This window comes from Bos indicus x Bos taurus, chromosome 19 (genome assembly GCF_003369695.1).
Source record: "Bos indicus x Bos taurus breed Angus x Brahman F1 hybrid chromosome 19, Bos_hybrid_MaternalHap_v2.0, whole genome shotgun sequence".
Taxonomy (NCBI): Eukaryota; Metazoa; Chordata; class Mammalia; order Artiodactyla; family Bovidae; genus Bos; species Bos indicus x Bos taurus.
Window position 1 is genome coordinate 42,361,753 of NC_040094.1, and position 24,765 is coordinate 42,386,517.

The 24,765-nt window shown below is 39.6% G+C and overlaps 1 protein-coding gene across 1 annotated transcript; it reads right to left on the reverse strand.

Moving 5' to 3' along the window:
- Positions 1–12,438: 12,438 nt before the first annotated feature.
- LOC113878547 (keratin, high-sulfur matrix protein, IIIA3-like) lies at positions 12,439–13,116 on the reverse strand. Its single transcript, XM_027519742.1, has one exon. It carries the CDS (start codon positions 13,066–13,068, stop codon positions 12,670–12,672), a length of 399 nt encoding a protein of 132 aa, XP_027375543.1. The 5' UTR covers positions 13,069–13,116; the 3' UTR covers positions 12,439–12,669.
- Positions 13,117–24,765: the final 11,649 nt, after the last annotated feature.

The following is a 24,765-nucleotide window of genomic DNA, read 5'->3' on the forward strand; positions in this document are numbered from 1 at the left end:
TTCCCAGAAAAGCCTGCATGTGAATCAGACAGGTGTTAGACATGGTCTTTGGTGTGGATTCCTTGGGAAAACGTTTGTGTTTCGCTTGATATAGAGTTGGACTGCTGAGCACAGAAGAACTGATGCTTTTGAACTGTGGTGTTGGATGGCATTGCCGAGTCAATAGACATTAGTTTGAGCAAGCTCTGGGAGATGGTGAAGGACAGAGAAACCTGGCATGTTGCAGTCCATGGGATCATAAAGAATTGGACACAACTGAGCGACTGAACAGCATAGTGAAATGTACATGCCTTGAATAGTACTGCAGCTCATGTATTTGTATTGAAAAGGTTAAAGTTGACTTTCATACACTGAGTATTAGAATAAAATACCCAAGACTGACATCTATTTTTTTCCCCTTTTTTCCAGCTCACGTTGTGGCAACTCTGATTTTTCTGGTTTTTCTTAATATTGGTTTTCCCTGAGATATATTTTTTATACTTGTCTTTCTTGTGTATGTGATATGGAATTGTGTAATAAAATTTTTCTTACTATACTTTGACATGGTTGCTACAACTATGAAGTAATAAGGCAGAGGTTTTTTCCCTATATAATAGACGTAGAAAACAAACTTGTTTGCCAGGGGGAAGTGGAGGAGGAATAAATTAGAAGATTGGGATTGACATAAACACACCACTATGATCTGATCTGATCTGATATATAAAATAGATAACTAATAAGGACCTACTGTATAGCACAGGGAACTCTTCTCAATACTCTGTAATGACCTATATGAAAAAAGAATCTAAAAAAGAATGGATAGTGCTTGCTTTGGCAGTACATATTCTAAAAAGCAAAGACTTCACTTTGTCGACCAAGGTCCATATAGTCAAAGCAATGATCTTTCCAGTAGTCATGTACAAATATGAGAGCTGGACAATAAAGAAGGCAGAGCTCCAAAGAATTGATGCTTTCAAACTTTGGTGCTGGAGAAAACTCTTGAGAGTCCCTTGGAAAGCAAAGAGATCAAACCAGTGAGTCTTAAAGGATATCAACCCTGAATACTCTTTGGAAGGACTGATGCTGAAGCTGAAGCTTCAATATTTTAGCTACCCAATGTGAACACCTGACTCATTGGAAAAGACCCTGATACTGGGAATTATTGAAGACAGAAGGAGAAGAGGGTGACAGAAGATGAGATAGTTGGATGGCATCCCCGATTCTATGGACATGAACCTCGGCAAACTCTGGGAGATGGTGAGGGATAGGAAAGCCTGGCTTGCTACAGTTCATGGGGTCACGAAGAATCAGACGTGACTTGGTGACTGAACAACAATATTCCATTGTATATATGTACTACAGCTTCTTTATCCGTTCATCTGTCAATGGACATCTAGGTTGCTTCCATGTCCTAGCTATTGTAAACAGTGCCTCAGTGAACACTGTGGTACATGTGTCTTTTTCCTCAGCTATGGTTTCCTCAGGGTATTTGCCCAGTAGTGAGATTGTTGAGCCATATGGTAGTTTTATTCCTTCTTATTGAAGGAATCTTCATACTGTCTTCTGTAACGGTTGTATCAATTTACATTCCCACCAACAGTGTGAGAGGGTTCCCTTTTCTCCAAACCCTTTTCAGCATTTATGTTCGTAGATTTTTTGATAATGGCCATTCTGACTGGTATGCACTCTCACCACTTTCATTCAACATAGTTTTAGAAGTCCTAGCCATGGCAAACAGAGAAGAAAAAGAAATACGAGAAATTCAAACTGGAAAAGAAGTAAAACTGTCACTGTTTGTTGATGACACGATACTATCCATAAAAAATCCTTAAGACGCCACCAGAAAACTACTAGAGCTAATCAAGCAGCTTGGTAAAGTTGCATGATACAAAATTAATACACAGAAATCTCTTCCATTCCCATACACTAACAATGAAAGATCAAAAGAGAAATTAAGGAAACAATCTCATTTACCATTGTAGCTAAAAGAATAAAATCCTAGGAATTAACCTACCCCAGGAGGCAAAAGGCCTGTACACAGAAAACAATAAGACTGATGAACGCAAGTGAAGACACAGAGGGAGAGACACACCATGTTCTTGGCTTGGAAGAAGTCAATGTGAAAATGACTGTACTGCCCAAAGCAACCTACAAATTCAGTACAATCCCCATCAAATTACCAAGGGCATTTTTCACAGAATTCAGTTCAGTTCAATTCAGTCACTCAGTCGTGTCCGACTCTTTGCAACCCCATGAATCTCAGCACGCCAGGCCTCCCTGTCCATCACCAACTCCTGGAGTTCACTCAGACTCATGTCCATCGAGTCAGTGATGCCATCCAGCCATCTCATCCTCTGTCGTCCCCTTCTCCTCCTGTCCCCAATCCCTCCCAGCATCAGAGTCTTTTCCAATGAGTCAACTCTTCACATGAGGTGGCCAAAGTACTGGAGTTTCAGCTTCAGCATCAGTCCCTCCAAAGAAATCCCAGGGCCGATCTCCTTCAGAATGGACTGGTTGGATCTCCTTGCAGCCCAAGGGACTCTCAAGAGTCTTCTCCAACACCACATTTCAAAAGCATCAAGTCTTCGGGGCTCAGCTTTCTTCACAGTCCAACTCTCATATCCATACATGACCACTGGAAAAACCATAGCCTTGACTAGATGGACCTTTGTTGGCAAAGTAATGTCTCTGCTTTTGAATATGCTATCTAAGTTGGTCATAACTTTTCTTCCAAGGAGTAAGCATCTTTTAATTTCATGGCTGCAATCACCATCTGCAGTGATTTTGGAGCCCAAAAAATAAAGTCTGACACTGTTTCCACTGTTTCCCATCTATTTCCCATGAAGTGATGGGACCAGATGCCATGATCTTTGTTTTCTGAATGTTGAGCTTGAAGCCAACTTTTTCACTCTCCACTTTCACTTTCATCAAGAGGCTTTTGAGTTCCTCTTCACTTTCTGCCATAAGGGTGGTGTCATCTGCATATCTGAGGTTATTGATATTTCTCCCGGCAATCTTGATTCCAGCTTGTGCTTCTTCCAGTCCAGCGTTTCTCATGATGTACTCTGCATAGAAGTTAAGTAAGCAGGGTGACAATATACAGCCTTGACGTACTCCTTTTCCTATTTGGAACCAGTCTGTTGTTCCATGTCCAGTTCTAACTGTTGCTTCCTGACCTGCATATAGGTTTCTCAAGAGGCAGGTCAGGTGGTCTGGTATTCCCATCTCTTTCAGAATTTTCTACAGTTTATGTGATCCACACAGTCAAAGGCTTTGGCATAGTCAATAAAGCAGAAATAGATGTTTTTCTGGAACTCTCTTGCTTTTTCCATGATCCAGTGGATGTTGGCAATTTGATCTCTGGTTCCTCTGCCTTTTCTAAAACCAGCTTGAACATCAGGAAGTTCATGTTTCACCTACTGCTGAAGCCTGGCTTGGAGAATTTTGAGCATTACTTTACTAGTGTGTGAGATGAGTGTAATTGTGCTGTAGTTTGAGCATTCTTTGGCATTGCCTTTCTTTGGGATTGGAATGAAAACTGACCTTTTCCAGTCCTGTGGCCACTACTGAGTTTTCCAAATTTGCTGGCATATTGAGTGCAGCACTTTCACAGCATCATCTTTCAGGATTTGAAATAGCTCAACTGGAATTCCATCACCTGCACTAGCTTTGTTCGTAGTGATGCTTTCTAAGGTCCACTTGACTTCACATTCCAGGATGTCTGGCTCTAGGTTAGTGATCATACCATTGTGATTATCTTGGTCGTGAAGATATTTTTTGTACAGTTCTTCTGTGTATTCTTACCACCTGTTCTTAATATTTTCTGCTTCTGTTAAGTCCATACCATTTCTGTTCTTTATCGAGCCCATCTTTGCATGAAATGTTCCCTTGGTATCTCTAATTTTCTTGAAGAGATCTCTAGTCTTTCCCATTCTGTTGTTTTCCTCTATTTCTTTGCATTGATCGCTGAGGAGGGCTTTCTTATCTCTCTTTGCTACTCTTTGGAACTCTGCATTCAGATGCTTATATCTTTCCTTTTCTCCTTTGCTTTTCACTTCTCTTCTTTTCACAGCTATTTGTAAGGCCTCTTCAGACAGCCATTTTGCTTTTTTGCATTTCTTTTCCATGGGGATGGTCTTGATCCCTGTCTCCTGTACAATGTCACGAACCTCCATCCATAGTTCATCAGGCACTCTATCAGATCTAGTCCCTTAAATCTATCTCTCACTTCCACTGTATAATCATAAGGGATTTGATTTAGGTCATACCTGAATGGTCTAGTGGTTTTGCCTACTTTCTTCAAATTTACGTCTGAATTTGGTAATAAGGAGTTCATGATCTGAGCCACAGTCAGCTCCTGGTCTTGTTTTTGTTGACTGTATAGAGCTTCTCCATCTTTGGCTGCAAAGAATATAATCAATCTGATTTCGGTGTTGACCATCTGGTGATGTGCATGTGTAGAGTCTTCTCTTGTGTTGTTGGAAGAGGGTATTTGCTATGACCAGTACATTCTCTTGGCAAAACTCTATTAGTCTTTGCCCCGCTTAATTCCGTATTCCAAGGCCAAATTTGCCTGTTACTCCAGGTGTTTCTTGACCTCCTACTTTTGTATTCCAGTCCCCTATAATGAAAAGGACATCTTTTTTGGGTGTTAGTTCTAAAAGGTCTTGTAAGTCTTCATAGAACCATTCAACTTCAGCTTCTTCAGCGTTACTGGTTGGGGCATAGACTTGGATTACTGTGATACTGAATGGTTTGCCTTGGAAACGAACAGAGATCATTCTGTCATTTTTGAGATTGCATCCAAGTACTGCATTTTGGACTCTCTTGTTGACCATGATGGCTACTCCATTTCTTCTAAGGGATTCCTGCCCACAGTAGTAGATATAATGGTTATCTGAGTTAAACTCACCCATTCCAGTCCATTTCAGTTCGGTGATTCCTAGAATGTCGGTGTTCACTCTTGCCATCTCCTGTTTGACCACTTCCAATTTACCTTGATTCATGGACCTAACATTCCAGGTTCCTATGCAATATTGCTCTTTACAGCATCGGACCTTGCTTCTATCACCAGTCACATCCCCAACTGGGTATTGTTTTTGCTTTGGCTCCATCCCTTCATTCTTTCTGGAGTTATTTCTCCACTGATCTCCAGTAGCATATTGGGTACCTAGTGACCTGGGGAGTTCCTTTTTCAGTATCCTATCATTTTGCCTTTTCATACTGTTAATGGGTTTCTCAAGGCAAGAATACTGAAGTGGTTTGCCATTCTCTTCTCCAGTGGACCGCATTCTGTCAGACCTCTCCACCACGACCCGTCTGTCTTGGGTGGCCCCACACGGCATGGCTTAGTTTCATTGAGTTAGACAAGGCTGTGGTCCTAGTGTGATTAGAATGACTAGTTTTCTGTGAGTATGGTTTCAGTGCGTCTGCCCTCTGATGCCCTCTTGCAACACCTACCGTCTTACTTGGGTTTCTCTTACCTTGGATGAGGGGTATCTCCTCACCACCGCCCCTCCTGACCTTGAACGTGGAATAGCTCCTCTAGGCCCTCCTGCACCTGCGCAGCCACTGCTCCTTGGACGTGGGGTAGCTCCTCCCAGTCGCTGCCCCTGGCCTCGGGCCGGGGTTGCGGGGGTCGTGTATCTCCTCCCAGATGCCACCCCTGACCTCAGACATGGGGTAGCTCCTCTCAGCTGCCACCCCTGACCTTGGACATGGGGTAGCTCCTCTCGGCCGTTCCTACACCGTCGCAGCCTGGCATTCTCGGCCGCTGCCCCTGACCTCGGATGTGGGGTACCTCCTCCTGGCCACCGCCCCTCGGGCATGGGGTCCTCCCGGCTTCTGCCTCTGACCTCGGACGTAGGGTAGCTCCTCTCGGCCGCGCTTGTGTGTGGTCGCAGCCGCCTGCGCTTTCATTTCATGCAAAGATGGGCACAATAATGGACAGAAACAGAAGCAGAAGATATTAAGAAGAGGTGATAAGAATACACAGAAAGACTATACAAAAAAGATCTTAATGACCCAGATAACCATGATGGTGGAAACACTCACCTAGAGCCAGACATCCTGGAATGTGAAGTCAAGTGGGCCTTAGAAGCATCACTACAAACAAAGCTAAGTGAGGGTGATGGAATTTCAGCTGAGCTATTTCAAGTCCCCAAAGTGCTGCACTCAGTATGTCAGCAAATTTGGAAAACTCAGCAGTGGTCACAGGATTGGAAAAGGTCAGTTTTCATTCCAATCCCAAAGAAGGGCAATGCCAAAGAATGTTCAAATTACAGCAGAATTGCACTCATCTCACACGCTAGCAAAGTAATGCTGAAAATCCTCCAAGCTATGCTTCAATAGTAGATGAACTGAGAACTTCCAGATGTTCAAGCTGGTTTTAGAAAAGGCTTAGGAACCAGAGATCAAATTGCCGACATCCACTGGATCATAGAAAAGATAAGAGAATTCCAGAAAAACATCTACTTCTGTTTCATTGACTGTTTAGGTTTGATTTTGACTGTGTGGATCAAAACAAACTGTGGGAAAATCTTAAAGAGATGGGAATACCAGACCACCTACCTGACTCCTGAGAAATCTTTATGCAGGTCAAAAACCTAGAGGGGTGGGATGGGTAGGGAGATGGGAAGGAGTTTCAAAAGGGAGGGAATATATGTATCCCTATGGCTGATTCTTGTTGAGGTTTGACAGAAAAGAGCAAAATTCTGTAAAGCAATTATCCATCCAAAAAAAAAAAAAAAAAAGTAAAAAAGAAACAGAACCAGGCATGAGACAATGGACTGGTTCAAAATTGGAAAAGAAATTCATCAACACAATATATTGTCACCCTGCCTATTTAACTTATATGCAGAGTACATCATGTGAAATGTTGGAGTGAATGAAGTATAAGCTGGAATCAAGATTGCCAGGAGAAATATCAATAACAGATGATGCCCCCCTTATGGCAGAAAGTGAAGAGGAATTAAAGAACCTCTTGATGAAAGTAAAAGAGAAGAGTGAAAAACCTGGTTTAAAACTCAACATTCAATAAACAAAGATCCGGCATCTGGTCCCATCAATTCATGGCAAATAGATGGGGACACAATGGAAATAGTGAGAAACTTCATTTTCTTGGGCTCCAAAATCACTGCAGATGGTGATTACAGTCATGAAATTAAAAGACACTTGCTCCTTGGAAGAAAAGCCATGATCCACCTAGACAGCAGAGACATTACTTTGCCAATAAAGGTCCATCTAGTCAAAGCCATGGTTTTTCCAGTAGTCATGTATGGATGTGGGATTTGGACCATAAAGAAAGCTGAATGCTGAAGAATTGATGGTTTTGGACTGTGGTGTTGGAGAAGACTCTTGAGAGTCCCTTGGACTGCAGGGAGATCAAACCACTCAATCCTAAAGGAAATCAGTCCTGAATATTCATTGGAAGGACTGTTGATGAAGCTGAAGCTCCAATACTTTGGCTACCTGATGCAAAGAACCAGCTCTTTGGAAAAGACCCTGATGCTGGGAAAGATTGAAGGCAGGAGGAGATGGGGACAACAGAGGGTGAGATGGTTGGATGGAATCACCAACTGGATGGACATGAGTTTGAGTAAGCTCTGGGAGTTGGTGATGGACAGGGAAGCCTGGTGTGTTGCAGTCCATGGGGTCACAAAGAGTCAGACATGACTGAGCAACAGAACTTAACTGACATATAGCTGTGTAATTTTAAGGTGCATGTTGTGATGATTTGATATATGTCTATATTGCAAAACGTTTACCACAGTAAGGCTAGTTAACACATTCTTTCCCTTACCTAATTGTCATTTCATTATTGTTGTTATGATGAGGATATTAAAGCTGTACTCTCAGAGTACCTTTCAAGTATACATTATGCAGTTGACTCTTGAACAACACAGGTTTAGACTGCATGGGTCTACTTATATGGAAATCGTTTTCAGTCATAAATGCTATAGTGACACATGACCTGTGGTTGGTTTCATCATGGATATGGAGGAACTGAAAGTACAGAGGAACCATAGATATGAAGTCTTGGATATGGAGGGCAGAATATAAATTGTACTTGGATTTTGACTGTGCAGAGTGTCAGTGCCCCTAACCCCAGAGTAGTTCAAGGGTCAGTCATAGTATTGTTAACTATAGTCACCATGCTGTACATTAGATCCTTGGAATTATTCATCTCATAACTGAAAGTTTGTGCCTTTGGACCCAAATCTCATTTCTTCTACCCCTCAGCCCTTGGTAACTACTTTTCTACTCTATGTTTCTTTGAGTCTGATGGTTTTAATTCCATGTATAAGTGAAATCATTGCAATATATGCTTTTCTCATGTCCAACTTATTTCATTCAGCATTATGCCTTCAAGTTTCACCCCTGTTATCACAAAAGGCAGGATTTCCTTATTTTTGTGACTATTTTATATATATACGTGTGTGTGTGTATGTGTATATATATATATATATATAATATAGCCTAATTAACAACTAATTTTATTTAGTCATTCATCTGTTGGACATTTAGGTTGTCTCAGTGTCTTAGCTATTGTAAATTACTGTTGTGAACATGAGAATGTGGAAATCTCTTTGAGATAGTGATTTCATCTTCTTTGGATGTATACCAAGAAGTGGAATTGCTGGATCATAGAGTAGTTCTATTTTCAGTTTTTTGAAGAACCTCCGAACTGTTTTCCATAGTAGCTGTAGCAATTTACACACCCCCCCCCCAAATAACAGGGTGCCAAAGTTCCCTTTTCTCCATATCATCACACTAGCATTTGTTATCTCTTGTCTTTTTGAGAATATCCATTCTAACAGGTGTGAGGTGATATCACACTGTGGTTTTGATTGGCATTGCCCTGGTGATTAGCAATGTTGAACATCTTTTCAACATGTACTTGTTGACCATCTATATGCCTTCTTTGAAAAAATGTTTACAAATCCTCTGCTTATTTTTTAAGTGAATTGGTTTTCTTCTGTCTTTTGTTTTAGTCTGTTGCTATTTACTTGTCGGAGTTCCTTGTGTTCTGTGGATACTAACTGCTTATCAGATACACAGTTTGCAAATAGTTCCTCCCATTTAGTGGTTGCCTTTTCATTTGTAGATGGTTTCTTCTGCTCCATAGAAACTTTTTAGTTTGATGTAGTCCCATCTGCTAATTTTTGCTTTTATTGCTTGTGCTTTATTCTTCTCAAGGCACATTGTCTAATAATCAAATTTTCCTGTTGCTGGGGGTGAGGTGTCTTCATAATCATCACATTTTGGGCAAGGAGAACCTCTTCAGAGGATAATCTCAGGTAAGAAGACTCATTTCTCTACTCTAAACACTTCTGATCCAAAACTGTTCTAAGATGACTTTTTTCTTTCTTTTATAAAGATATACAAAGAATGAGAGGCCATGACCCCTTCAGTAAATAATTCCAGTGTTTTCAGCCGAGGATACTCATCCTACCCCACACCCAAGTTTCATTTCCTGGCAGAGAAAAAATGGGTCATGTGTGAATAATTCATACCACTGAGCTCTGTGATTTGACACTGGTGGCAAGTCATGTGCTATTTTCTGATGCCACTTATTCTAAAACCAGACAACACTCATCGAAAACTTTGCAACTTACCGACTATGTGTCTTTGGGCCATATGGGATAATAACAGATGTGTAATCAAGGTTGTTGTGAAGGTTAAATGAGCTAATAATTTTGTCAAGCACTAAGAACAGTGCCTGGCACTTAGTGTCTTATATTTATTGAGTTAGTAAATATATTTTAATAGGTATTGTTTCAGTGGTGCTTTATAAGCTCTAAATTTTGAATTTAGAACAAAGATGAATGGTGTTTGATATGGTAAGTAGCCAGTTCTCTGCTCCATCACCAAAAAATACATATTAAATAGGATTATTCAGTGGGGGATTTCATCAATCATGTAAAATAAAAATATCTTGAAGGAAGATATTAGAATTCCCTCTATTTGAGCACCAACCCTATGTAAAGGGGAGTCAGGCTACTGTAGAACAGATGAGAAGAACATGTGTCAGAATTGTGGATAGTGACACTAACCCTATAGAGAGTCCCACAGCCCATGCAACAGAGGGAGGTCTTAAAAAACAACCATAAAAGAAAAGGCTTAAAATTTAGACAGGTTCTTAGTGATGATGGACAACACATTTTGCATAATGAATGCTAGGGCTTTATTTAACAGTATCATTCAACAACCACATTATGAGCAAATTTTAACATGAAAAATACCATCTTGTGTTCTCAATTCTCAGTTGCTATACAAAAGGAGAAAAGCAATTGCACATGTAATCAAAAACAGCCAGCAATTTTTAACAATTTTTATTGGTACATATTGAAAGTGGACCTTACTTTATGCCATTGGGATGATCCTAAAAAGTTAAAATATGATTTCAATGTTTAATAATTTGATCACATTTTAAAGACCTCAGAGAAGTCCACTATTTACAACATAATGGCATACTCTTCTATATATAATAAAAGACTTCTTTAGGAGTACAAACAGATGCTCTCTAACTTATCTGCTTTAAATTCATTTAGACTTTGATAAATATGTTTTTAAAAAGCCTAGCATAATCATAAGAAAGTTTTAAATAATTTCCCCCAGAATAGATATGTTTTAATAGTCCATTTCATTAAAAGTAAAATGTGTGTTCATTTTTTAAAATAATTAAGAAACATATGAAGAAGAAAATATTAATTCCCAGTGACTGTTAGATTTTTGTTGCATAATGTTCCAGGTATATTTTTAGGTATAAAAACACACAGACACAGACATACAGAACACACTTTTTCTTCATAAGATAGTTTAATATTTTATAGCTTACTTATTTTTTACTTAAAAGTGACAGGACAATTGTATGCAGTTTCCTAATAGGTTTACAGTCTTCAACTATTTTTGGTAATGCTGATATTACGTATTATTTGACTTTTTTCTTATTTATATCTCATCTCCCTAAGTAGATTATAACCTCTTTGAAGCAGGAACTCTGTTTTATTCCTTTATCTTCCTTCAGGGCAAGTCAACTCAGTGCCCTATTCATAGTAGATATTCAATAAATACCTGTAGATAGGCAGTGATTTATTTGACTGGAAGATGCCATAAATGGCCAATTCCTGAGCATCAAGATAAGCAACTCTCAAAAGCCAGTGTGGATTTAATATCCACACTAGTTGACATTGTGAATAATAGTCTAAATAATAATCAGATCTGTAATATATAGAAGGGAGTGTATTACATGAAGAAGTAGTCATACTTGGTCACAAAATACAAAACAGTTCCCTTGGGCAGAGGAACGTGTTTCTGATCATACTAAGGTGAAATGTTTGGCCTAAAGGCTTAATATCAGGGACCTTACATTCTCTTGGGTCTTTTCTGAACATCAGTAGTTATAATTACATTAAGAAACATAGGGAGCTTCCCTGGTGGTCCAGCGGTTAAGAATCTGCCTTGCAATGCAGGGAACATGGGTTCAATCTCTGGGCAGGGAACTAAGATCGATGTACAGCGGAGCATCTAAGCCTGTGTGCCCCAACTATTGAGCCCACAGGCTACAGCTAGAGAGTCTGTGGTCCACAAAGAAAGATCCTGCACGCGGCAACTAAGACCCATGCAGCCAAATACATAAATAAATATTAAAAAGAAAGAAACTTATTTGATCTTTCATTACTCATTGCTCTTTAACTTGAGGAAATTCTTTTTTAAAAAATTTTTATTTTTAACTTTACAATATTGTATTTGTTTGCCATATAGCTCTTTAACTTCAAAAATGGACAATTGGCCAGATGCTGCTCAAAGTTTCTTCTGCCTCTTTCTATGATGTGCTGCTACTGCTGCTGCTAAGTTGCTTCAGTCATGTCTGACTCTGTGCGACCCCATAGATGGCAGCCGACCAGGCTCCTTCATCCCTGGGATTCTCCAGGCAAGAACACTGGAGTGGGTTGCCATTTCCTTCTCCAATGTATGAAAGTGAAAAGTGAAAGTGAAGTCATTCAGCCGTGTCCAGCTTGTAGTGACCCCATGAACTGCAGGCTACCAGGCTCCTCCGTCCATGGGATTTTCCAGGCAAGAGTACTGGAGTGGGGTGCCATTGCCTTCTCCCTATGCTGTGCTAACAGGTGTCATTTCCGTGAATGAATACTCAGACTGGGAATATAAGTGGTAACCCGATGTAGACTCCTTACTGGTCACTACTGAAGACCATTTCTCAGGTGTTTGGTACCTACCCGTCTGAACTGTAGGCATTGGTGACTTGGAGACGTAGCTGTTCCTATCTTCGTAATCAGCTACTGTGTCTTATAAATGCCATTTACAATGATAATGAGGAAACTACCCAGATTTTGGCTATTTTAGAGAAGAACAAGAGGATTATTTCCTATCTTGCTTTGGATATCTCTGGAAAATAGAGACAGAATCTAATGAAAGGAAATATCACAGACACCATGATTTCTATGCCGAAAGTGTTAAGTTTATTAGAGAACCAACAACACAATATAGGAGTGAGCAGGGGTCGTGGGAGGACAGGATATTTTTCATCATTTGAAAAGGGTGCCGCCTAGTTTGAAGAGAGGAGGAATGGGCTTCTCAAGAAATGAGGTGGTTCTGCTGTGAAGCTGTGGGACAGCAGGATAGACCCCGCCATCTACCTAATGATGATGCGCGCCTAGGAAGCTCTGCTCAGCAGCAGGGGGAGGTCCTGAAGGTGCGGCAGGTGGTGCGGCAGGGGGCGGGCCGGCAGCAGGTGGGCCGGCAGCACGGGGACTGCACAGAGATGGGCTGGCAGCACGTGGTGGCCCAGCAGCAGGGGCGGCAGACCACGGCCTGGCAGGACGTGGGGCAGCAGGTGATGGGGCGGCAGCAGCCCTCCTGCAGGCTGCAGGGGTCGCAGCGGACTGGGCGGCGGCAGGGCTCGCAGATGGGGCGCGTGCAGCGGGGCACGCAGGTCACGGGGCGGCTCACGGTGGTCTGGCAGGACACTGGGCGGCAGCAGCAGGGGTCACGGTAGCAGCAGGGCTGGAGGCAGCCTCTGCCACAGCTGAAGGACGAGAAGGTGGGGCCGCAGCAGGAGACGGTCATGGTGGTGTGTGGGGCTGAGTGGGGTTGAAGTGGTGAGAGGAGTTGAGTGTTCTCAGGTGTGAGTGTCTTCCTCCTGCTCTGGGCCCTTTATATACCCTGGCCAGGAGATGATGGCCCCCACGACACATAATCATTTCCTTGTATTTGTTTATTCCTTCTGAAATAGCCTTGGCAAGGTTAGTAAGTTCCCTAGACATTTTTTCCAGATGCTCAAGTACTCATAAAAGACTGTTTTCCTTATTTAATGAAGACTCATTATATTTTTCTATTTATGGTTCAAATATGAATTTAATGACCCTGACTTCAAAGTGTCCAATTATCTTCATAATTCAGTGATGCTTTTGCCAATTGATGTTTTGATAACATGAGACTGGTTGTCATGTTCTTACTAATAGTGGAAGTGAATTCCCCAACTTATGAGTATCCTTTAACACTGTTAAGCTTCATGGGCAAAGCAAGTTCAGAAAAATACTATAGAGATATTTTGTTTGTCAGCAAAAGAAGAAGTTTTCTGTCTACTTTTTGCAGCTACAGGAATGCATCTTAGGTAAACTATCATCAGTAGCTTTCCCCCCAAGTTTTTTAGTGCTAAAATACACATAACATAAAATTTACTGTTGTAATCATTTTTTGTGTGTACAGTTCAGTGGCATTAAGTACACCCACATCGCTGTGCCACCATCAGCACTCTTCATCACCAGAACTCTTTCATCTTGCAAAACTGAAATCCTGTACCCATTAAACAATGGCTCCCCATGACCCTCTCTCCCCAGCCCCTGGACATCTTCAGTGTAACTTTAAAAAAATCTCCCCTTTCCCCCCTGACATCCCATAAATATTGTTTCCAACACAAATATTGGTCCTAGCTAAAGGACCATAGTCAAGTCAATTATCTGGTATCTTACGTGTAAAATGTGGAATATAAACCCAGCTTCTGGAAAGCACCATTCTACTGTTACTATGTGTTTAGCTTTTTTTGGTCTTAGGTACATGCTTATTAATTTCCATTAGTTGTATCTTTCCAAATCATGGTAAATTTTATGTAATTTTCATGATAGCCAGAATCATTGCGTTCTAACCAAATTCTAAGCATTATACTAAAAGAAATAAATGGATTAATTTATTCTTCAAAAAATCTTATGACACTAGAGAACAAACTTATGGTTACCAAAGGGGATAGCGGGTGCTGTGTTGTACTGTGCTAAGTTGCTTCAGTCGTGTCTGACTTTTTGTGACCCTATGGACCATGGGATTTCCCAGGCAAGAATACTGGAGTAGGTTACCAGGCCCTCCTTGGGGATCTTCCCCGATCCAGGGATTGAACCTGCCTATCTTATGTCCCCTGCATTGGCAGGTGGGTTCTTTACCACTAGCGCCATCTGGGGAAGCCTGGCTAGCAGGCAGAGGACAAATTAGGAGTTTGGGATTGACATATACACAATACTCTATGTAAAATATGTAAACAGCAAGGACCTACTGTATAGCACAGGGAACTATGCTTAATATCTTTTTTTTAAATTTTATTTTATTTTTAAACTTTACAATATTGTATTAGTTTTGCCAAATATCGAAATGAATCCGCCACAGGTATACCTGTGTTCCCCATCCTGAACCCTCCTCCCTCCTCCCTCCCCATACCCTCCCTCTGGGTCGTCCCAGTGCACCAGCCCCAAGCATCCAGTATCGTGCATCGAACCCGGACTGGTGACTAGTTTCATACATGATATTATACATGTTTCAATGCCATTCTCCCAAATCATCCCACCCTCTCCCTCTCCCACAGAGTCCATAAAACTGATCTATACATCAGTGTCTCTTTTGCTGTCTTGTACACAGGGTTATTGTTACCATCTTTCTAAATTCCATATATATGCATTAGTATACTGTATTGGTGTTTTTCCTTCTGGCTTACTTCACTCTGTATAATAGGTTCCAGTTTCATCCATCTCATTAGAACTGATTCAAATGTATTCTTTTTAATGGCTGAGTAATACTCCATTGTGTATATGTACCACAGCTTTCTTATCCATTCATCTGCTGATGGGCATCTAGGTTGCTTCCATGTCCTGGCTATTATAAACAGTGCTGCAATGAACATTGGGGTACACGTGTCTCTTTCCCTTCTGGTTTCCTCAGTGTGTATGCCCAGCAGTGGGATTCCTGGATCATAAGGCAGTTCTATTTCCAGTTTTTTAAGGAATCTCCACACTGTTCTCCATAGTGGCTGTACTAGTTTGCATTCCTACCAACAGTGTAAGAGAGTTCCCTTTTCTCCACACCCTCTCCAGCATTTATTGCTTGTAGACTTATGGATCACAGCCATTCTGACTGGCGTGAAATGGTACCTCATAGTGGTTTTGATTTGCATTTCTCTGATAATGAGTGATGTTGAGCATCTTTTCATGTGTTTGTTAGCCATCTATATGTCTTCTTTGGAGAAATGTCTATTTAGATCTTTGGCCCATTTTTTGATTGGGTCATTTATTTTTCTGGAGTTGAGCTGTAGGAGTTGCTTGTATATTTTTGAGATTAGTTGTTTGTCAGTTGCTTCATTTGCTATTATTTTCTCCCATTCTGAAGGCTGCCTTTTCACCTTGCTAATTGTTTCCTTTGTTGTGCAGATGCTTTTAATGTTAATTAGGTCCCATTTGTTTATTTTTGCTTCTATTTCCAATATTCTGGGAGGTGGGTCATAGAGGATCCTGCTGTGATGTATGTCGGAGAGTGTTTTGCCTATGTTCTCCTCTAGGAGTTTTATAGTTTCTGGTCTTACGTTGAGATCTTTAATCCATTTTGAGTTTATTTTTGTGTATGGTGTTAGAAAGTGTTCTAGTTTCATTCTTTTACAAGTGGTTGACCAGTATTCCCAGCACCACTTGTTAAAGAGATTGTCTTTAATCCATTGTATAGTCTTGCCTCCTTTGTCAAAGATAAGGTGTCCATATGTGCGTGGATTTATCTCTGGGCTTTCTATTTTGTTCCATTGATCTATATTTCTGTCTTTGTGTCAGTACCATACAGTCTTGATAACTGTGGCTTTGTAGTAGAGCCTGAAGTCAGGTAGGTTGATTCCTCCAGTTCCATTCTTCTTTCTCAAGATCGCTTTGGCTATTCGAGGTTTTTTGTATTTCCATACAAATTGTGAAATTATTTGTTCTAGCTCTGTGAAGAATACCGTTGGTAGCTTGACAGGGATTGCATTGAATCTATAAATTGCTTTGGGTAGTATACTCATTTTCACTATATTGATTCTTCCAATCCATGAACATGGTATATTTCTCCATCTATTAGTGTCCTTTTTGATTTCTTTCACTAGTGTTTTATAGTTTTCTATATATAGGTCTTTAGTTTCTTTAGGTAGATATATTCCTAAGTATTTTATTCTTTCCGTTGCAATGGTGAATGGAATTGTTTCCTTAATTTCTTTCAGTTTTCTCATTATTAGTGTATAGGAATGCAAAGGATTTCTGTGTGTTGATTTTATATCCTGCAACTTTACTATAATCATTGATTAGTTCTAGTAATTTTCTGGTGGAGTCTTTAGGGTTTTCTATGTAGAGGATCATGTCATCTGCAAATAGTGAGAGTTTTACTTCTTCTTTTCCAATTTGGATTCCTTTTATTTCTTTTTCTGCTCTGATTGCTGTGGCCAAAACTTCCAAAACTATGTTGAATAGTAATGGTGAAAGTGGGCACCCTTGTCTTGTTCCTGACTTTAGAGGAAATGCTTTCAATTTTTCACCATTGAGGATAATGTTTGCTGTGGGTTTGTCATATATAGCTTTTATTATGTTGAGGTATGTTCCTTCTATTCCTGCTTTCTGGAGAGTTTTTATCATAAATGGATGTTGAATTTTGTCAAAGGCTTTCTCTGCATCTATTGAGATAATCATATGGTTTTTATTTTTCAATTTGTTAATGCGGTGTATAACTTTGATTGATTTGTGGATATTGAAGAATCCTTGCATCCCTGGGATAAAGCCCACTTGGTCATGGTGTATGATGTTTTTAATGTGTTGCTGGATTCTGATTGTTAGAATTTTGTTAAGGATTTTTGCATCTATGTTCATCAGTGATATTGGCCTGTAGTTTTCTTTTTTTGTGGGATCTTTGTCAGGTTTTGGTATTAGGGTGATGGTGGCCTCATAGAATGAGTTTGGAAGTTTACCTTCCTCTGCAATTTTCTGGAAGAGTTTGAGCAGGATAGGTGTTAGCTCTTCTCTAAATTTTTGGTAGAATTCAGCTGTGAAGCCGTCTGGACCTGGGCTTTTGTTTGCTGGAAGATTTTTGATTACAGTTTCAATTTCCGTGCTTGTGATGGGTCTGTTAAGATTTTCTGTTTCTTCCTGGTCCAGTTTTGGAAAGTTGTACTTTTCTAAGAATTTGTCCATTTCTTCCACGTTGTCCATTTTATTGGCATATAATTGTTGATAGTAGTCTCTTATGATCCTTTGTATTTCTGTGTTGTCTGTTGTGACCTCTCCATTTTCTTTCTTTTTTTTTTTTTTGTGTGTGTGTGTGTTTTATTTATTTATTTATTTATTTTTAGGCTGTTCAGGTATGATTTTTTTTTTAATTTCCTGACTTTTTTTTTTTATTTTTTTTTAATTTTTATTTAATTAGTATACATGTGTTCCCCATTCTGAACCCTCCTCCCTCCTCCCTCCCCACACCATCCCTCTGGGTCGTCCCAGTGCACCAGCCCCAAGCATCCAGCATCGTGCATTGAACCTGGACTGGCATCTCGTTTCATACATGACGTTTCACATGTTTCAATGCCATTCTCCCAAATCATCCCACCCTCTCCCTCTCCCACAGAGTCCATAAGACTGTTCTATACATCAGTGTCTCTTTTGCTGTCTCGTATACAGGGTTATCGTTACCATCTTTCTAAATTCCATATATATGCGTTAGTATACTGTATTGGTGTTTTTCCTTCTGGCTTACTTCACTCTGTATAATAGGCTCCAGTTTCATCCACCTCATTAGAACTGATTCAAATGTATTCTTTTTAATGGCTGAGTAATACTCCATTGTGTATATGTACCACAGCTTTCTTATCCATTCATCTGCTGATGGACATCTAGGTTGCTTCCATGTCCTGGCTATTATAAACAGTGCTGCGATAAACATTGGGGTACATGTATCTCTTTCCCTTCTGGTTTCCTCAGTGTGTATGCCCAGCAGTGGGATTGCTGGATCATAAGGCAGTTCTATTTCCAGTTTTTTAAGGAATCTCCACACTGTTCTCCATAGTGGCTGTACTAGTTTGCATTCCCACCAACAGTGTAAGAGGGTTCCCTTTTCTCCACACCCTCTCCAGCATTTATTATTTGTAGACTTATGGATCGCAGCCATTCTGACTGGTGTGAAATGGTACCTCATAGTGGTTTTGATTTGCATTTCTCTGATAATGAGTGATGTTGAGCATCTTTTCATGTGTTTGTTAGCCATCTGTATGTCTTCTTTGGAGAAATGTCTATTTAGATCTTTGGCCCATTTTTTGATTGGGTCATTTATTTTTCTGGAGTTGAGCTGTAGGAGTTGCTTGTATATTTTTGAGATTAGTTGTTTGTCGGTTGCTTCATTTGCTATTATTTTCTCCCATTCTGAAGGCTGTCTTTTCACCTTGCTAATAGTTTCCTTTGATGTGCTGAAGCTTTTAAGTTTAATTAGGTCCCATTTGTTTATTTTTGCTTTTATTTCCAATATTCTGGGAGGTGGGTCATAGAGGATCCTGCTGTGATGTATGTCAGAGAGTGTTTTGCCTATGTTCTCCTCTAGGAGTTTTATAGTTTCTGGTCTTACGTTGAGATCTTTAATCCATTTTGAGTTTATTTTTGTATATGGTGTTAGAAAGTGTTCTAGTTTCATTCTTTTACAAGTGGTTGACCAGATTTCCCAGCACCACTTGTTAAAGAGATTGTCTTTAATCCATTGTATATTCTTGCCTCCTTTGTCAAAGATAAGGTGTCCATATGTGCGTGGATTTATCTCTGGGCTTTCTATTTTGTTCCATTGATCTATATTTCTGTCTTTGTGCCAGTACCATACTGTCTTGATAACTGTGGCTTTGTAGTAGAGCCTGAAGTCAGGTAGGTTGATTCCTCCAGTTCCATTTTTCTTTGTCAAGATCGCTTTGGCTATTCGAGGTTTTTTGTATTTCCATACAAATTGTGAAATTATTTGTTCTAGCTCTGTGAAGAATACTGTTGGTAGCTTGATAGGGATTGCATTGAATCTATCCATTTTCATTTCTAATTTTATTGATTTGATTTTTCTCCCTTTGTTTCTTGATGAGTCTGGCTAATGGTTTGTCAATTTTATTTATCCTTTCAAAGAACCAGCTTTTGGTTTTGTTGATTTTTGCTATGGTCTCTTTTGTTTCTTTTGCATTTATTTCTGCCCTAATTTTTAAGATTTCTTTCCTTCTACTAACCCTGGGGTTCTTCATTTCTTCCTTTTCTAGTTGCTTTAGGTGTAGGGTTAGGTTATTTATTTGACTTTTTTCTTGTTTCTTGAGGTATGCCTGTATTGCTACGAACTTTCCCCTTAGGACTGCTTTTAAAGTGTCCCACAGGTTTTGAGTTGTTGTGTTTTCATTTTCATTAGTTTCTATGCAAATTTTGATTTCTTTTTTGGTTTCTCCTGTGATTTGTTGGTTATTCAGCAGCGTGTTGTTCATCCTCCATATGTTGGAATTTTTTATAGTTTTTCTCCTGTAATTGAGATCTAATCTTACTGCATTGTGGTCAGAAAAGATGCTTGGAATGATTTCTATTTTTTTGAATTTACCAAGGCTAGCTTTATGGCCCAGGATGTGATCTATCCTGGAGAAGGTTCCATGTGTGCTTGAGAAAAAGGTGAAATTCATTGTTTTGGGATGAAATGTCCTATAGATATCAATTAGGTCTAACTGGTCTATTGTATCGTTTAACGTTTGTGTTTCCTTGTTAATTTTCTGTTTAGTTGATCTATCCATAGGTGTGAGTGGGGTATTAAAGTCTCCCACTATTATTGTGTTATTGTTAATTTCTCCTTTCATACTTGTTAGCATTTGTCTTACATATTGTGGCGCTCCTGTGTTGGGTGCATATATATTTATAATTGTTATATCTTCTTCTTGGATTGATCCTTTGATCAGTATGTAGTGACCTTCTTTGTCTCTTTTCACAGCCTTTGTTTTAAAGTCTATTTTATCTGATATGAGTATTGCTACTCCTGCTTTCTTTTGGTCCCTATTTGCATGGAAAATCTTTTTCCAGCCCTTCACTTTCAGTCTGTATGTGTCCCCTGTTTTGAGGTGGGTCTCTTGTAGACAACATATGTAGGGGTCTTGTTTTTGTATCCATTTGGCCAGTCTTTGTCTTTTGGTTGGGGCATTCAACCCATTTACGTTTAAGGTAATTGCTGATAAGTATGATCCCGTTGCCATTTACTTTATTGTTTTGGGTTCGAGTTTATACACCATTTTTGTGTTTCCTGTCTAGAGAATATCCTTTAGTATTTGTTGGAGAGCTGGTTTGGTGGTGCTGAATTCTCTCAGCTTTTGCTTGTCTGAGAAGCTTTTGATTTCTCCTTCATATTTGAATGAGATCCTTGCTGGGTACAATAATCTGGGCTGTAGGTTATTTTCTTTCATCATTTTAAGTATGTCTTGCCATTCCCTCCTGGCTTGAAGAGTTTCTATTGAAAGATCAGCTGTTATCCTTATGGGAATTCCCTTGTGTGTTATTTGTTGTTTTTCCCTTGCTGCTTTTAATATTTATTCTTTGTGTTTGGTCTTTGTTAATTTGATTAATATGTGTCTTGGGGTGTTTCACCTTGGGTTTATCCTGTTTGGGACTCTCTGGGTTTCTTGGACTTGGGTGATTATTTCCTTCCCCATTTTAGGGAAGTTTTCAACTATTATCTCCTCAAGTATTTTCTCATGGTCTTTCTTTTTGTCTTCTTCTTCTGGGATCCCTATGATTCGAATGTTGTAGCGTTTAATATTGTCCTGGAGGTCTCTGAGATTGTCCTCATTTCTTTTAATTTGTTTTTCTTTTGTCCTCTCTGATTCATTTATTTCTACCATTCTATCTTCTAATTCACTAATCCTATCTTCTGCCTCTGTTATTCTACTATTTGTTGCCTCCAGAGTGTTTTTAATTTCATTTATTGCATTATTCATTATATATTGACTCTCTTTTATTTCTTCTAGGTCCTTGTTAAACCTTTCTTGCATCTTCTCAATCTTTGTCTCCAAGCTATTTATCTGTGATTCCATTTTGATTTCAAGATTTTGGATCAATTTCACTATCATTATTTGGAATTCTTTATCAGGTAGATTCCCTATCTCTTCCTCTTTTGTTTGGTTTGGTGGGCATTTATCCTGTTCCTTTATCTGCTGGGTATTCCTCTGTCTCTTCATCTTGTTTAGATTGCTGAGTTTGGGGTGTCCTTTCTGTATTCTGGCAGTTTGTGGAGTTCTCTTTATTGTGGCGTTTCCTTGCTCTGTGTGGGTTTGTACAGGTGGCTTGTCAAGGTTTCTTGGTTAGGGAAGCTGTGTCGGTGTTCTGGTGGGTGAAACTGTATTTCTTCACTCTCCTTTCGAAGACTTGGGTTGCTTTTCTGGGTGCCTGATGTCCTCTGCCGGCATTCAGAAGTTGTTTTGTGGAATTGACTTGGCGTTTAAATGTTCTTTTGATGAATTTGTGGGGGAGACAGTGTTCTCCCCATCCTACTCCTCCGCCATCTTAGCTCCTCCCCCTGCTTAATATCTTATAATAACTTATAAGGGAAAGTAATCTGAAAAAGAATATATATATATATATATGTGTGTGTGTGTGTGTGTGTGTAATTGGACTGCTTTGCTGTACTCTTGAAAATGATAGAACATTGTAAATTAATACTTCAAAAAAAAAGAAATCCTATGAGGCAGTTATTGTTATATCTCTTATTTCACGCATAAAGCCAGATAAGTGACTTGCCTAAAGCCATCTGCTAGTGTTGGAGCCAGTAGTTATTCCAGCAGTTATTAGTTATTCCAATCTATGGCAACATTGTAAGCCTAAGGAGTTGAAGAATGAAATTGTGGAAACCTCATTTCCTGTCAATAAGGAATTTCTGCTTTATTTAGGAATTTTAATGACAAATTATTTTTTAAATTGTTGTGTGTGAAATGGCTAAATTTGAGAGTTATCTGGAAGAACTCTATGTCTTAATTAGTATCCTCAGGAATGTGAGGAATTATCTCCCACAGAGCCTTCTCAGAATTCCAAAACACACTTTAAGGAAAAAGTATTAAAGTTGGACATAGTTGAGTGATCTTGAGGCACTATCAACAGAACCACCATCTAGATGAAGGTAGCAGCCTGCCAGCATGATGAACCCCCCAGGTATAGGTCCCACAGCCCTAGGTGGTCTCAAGCCTGCTTTGCCTTTACCCTGCTGTCTCTTGCTTCAGTGTCCCCTCATGTACCAGGCTTCCTTCTGCTTACAGACCCCTTGTGATGTTCAATTATTTCAAATTGTCAGGGTCTGCAGGAAAATCATGTCACTCAGCAGTTTTGTTTTTTTTTTCCCTCTGCCTCTGGATTTGCTTGGTTCTGACCCGTGCTTTACAATCAAGTCTGTTCTAGATCTGTGACTGAAGGCTGCAATTTAAGCCTTCTTTTCAAGCATTCTGCCCACAGAATCCCTTGCAGGCTTATCCAGACCTGCACCAGCCACTGTGGCTGGCCAGGGTGTGGTGTTACAGTGCAACAAACATGATCCAATAATAATGATGAGCTTGGGATCAAACAGGACATTCTACATCTGAGAAAACACTACAAGATGAGCAAGTCTCTAGAAGGTTAAGGAGGAAAATTCTGAAAAAAGGAAAACAAAGTGTAGTGAGAGAATTTATTAATTTTTAAAATTATTAATAAAAAACAACGATCAAGAATATATAGATAGAAACTGGAGTTTTGAACTGTCAACCAGTAAATTGTCAGATACTTTGACCACCTGATACGAACAGCTGACTCATTGGAAAAGACCCTGATGCTAGGGAAAGATTGGAAGCAAAAGAAGAGGGAGAAGAGGGAGGCAGAGGACGAGACAGTTAAGTAGCATCACTGACTCAATGGACATGCATTTGAGCAAGGACAGGGAAGTCTAGTGTGCTGTAATCCATGGGGTCACAAAGAGTCGGACATGACTTAGCGACTGAACAACAAAAGCGTCAAACTTAATTAAGAGGAAATTCCATTGTACATACTGACAATGTAAAGGTTTTAAAAATAATGAGCTACTTGTTGAGAAAACTTTATTCCAAGAAAACTACTTCTCTTTAAGCTGTGGCTTCTTGTTTTACTATAAGAATGCACATGTCCAGCCTGAGAAGAGAACTGGGGTGTAATGAAATCTTTCTGTCTTCCAACCCTTAGAATTTATTCATTCAATTATGTAGTAATTAATTTCTGATGATATACTATGTGTCAAGTATTGTGCTGATCAATGGGAATCCAGCAGTGAACAAAGTCAGTCAAGATCTGGGTCTTCACAAAGATTTCCTTGCCTGATTCCTGTAGCTGGGCAGGTAGATGAGACCAGGTGTATAAACAGCATATTCCAAAAACTCTTTAAGATCAGATGTCAGGAAGTCAATACATTATTTCTCAGGATAACAATAGTGGCTAGTTTCCTGACCAGCTTACAAGTATTTAAAAGCCACAAAAACAGATCTACTGTGGATTAATGTTATTATTTCAAATACATTGGCATGGTTTGTATAGTAAAGTTGTTTAGAGTTCTAAATTAGAAATGGTTCTAGCCAAGCTACATTTCTCCTTCCTTGGCTGGAGGGATTCTGGAAAATATGGCATACTGGTTCTTTAGGACAGGCATTTCAGTGGTTAGGAATTCCAGGTACCAATTGATATTAATTACGGCACAGTTTTCTAGGTCAGGGAACAAATGGGATTCTGACTTAGGCTGTTGTTGTTCAGTCGCCAAGTTGTGTCTCACTCTTTGTGAACCCATGGACTGCAGCACGCCAGGCTACTCTGTACTTTACTATTTCTTAGAGTTTGCTCAAATTCATGTCCATTGAGTCGGTGATGCTACCTAACTGCTCATCTTCTGCTGCCTTTTTCTCCTTTTGCCTTCAGTCTCTCTCTTAGCATCAGGATCTTTTCCAATGAATTGGCTCTTCGCATCAGGTTGTCAAAACACTGGAGCTTCAGTTTCAGCATCAGTCCTTCCAATGAATATTTAGGACTTAGGTTTCCTCCCCCTTATCACAGATGTGAGAATGATTCATTAGTCAAGTTTGGGATCAGAGAGACTTCCTATCAACTCTCCACTTCCTCAGCATGAATGAAAACTTTGACTTGAAATATGAAGGTGGTTCATGTAAGAGGTTCTGAATTATCTGGATTGCTATTAAAACTAGAGACCTTGTGCATGAATTGTTCCTAAAATTAAAAAATAATGGCCCTTGGAAAATCTTTCTTCACTTGTTTCTTCTGACCCCCCGTATTATAACATAAGCTAAAAAAATGAACTTTTGAAGATTAATAAACAATAAAGAAACACATTTGCGTCTGAGAAACAAAAATTTATTATTTTACCATGCACAGCCCCTGGATAAATGTAATATTATCCTAGAAAAATATCTCATCTTGAAATAGTAGAGAAGTGATGATGAGTCAGTGGACTAGGGCTCTA

Coding starts and splice junctions, on each gene's coding strand:
- LOC113878547 (XM_027519742.1), bottom strand. CDS start 13,068: ATGACCGTCTCCTGCTGCGGCCCCACCTTCTCGTCCTTCAGCTGTGGC.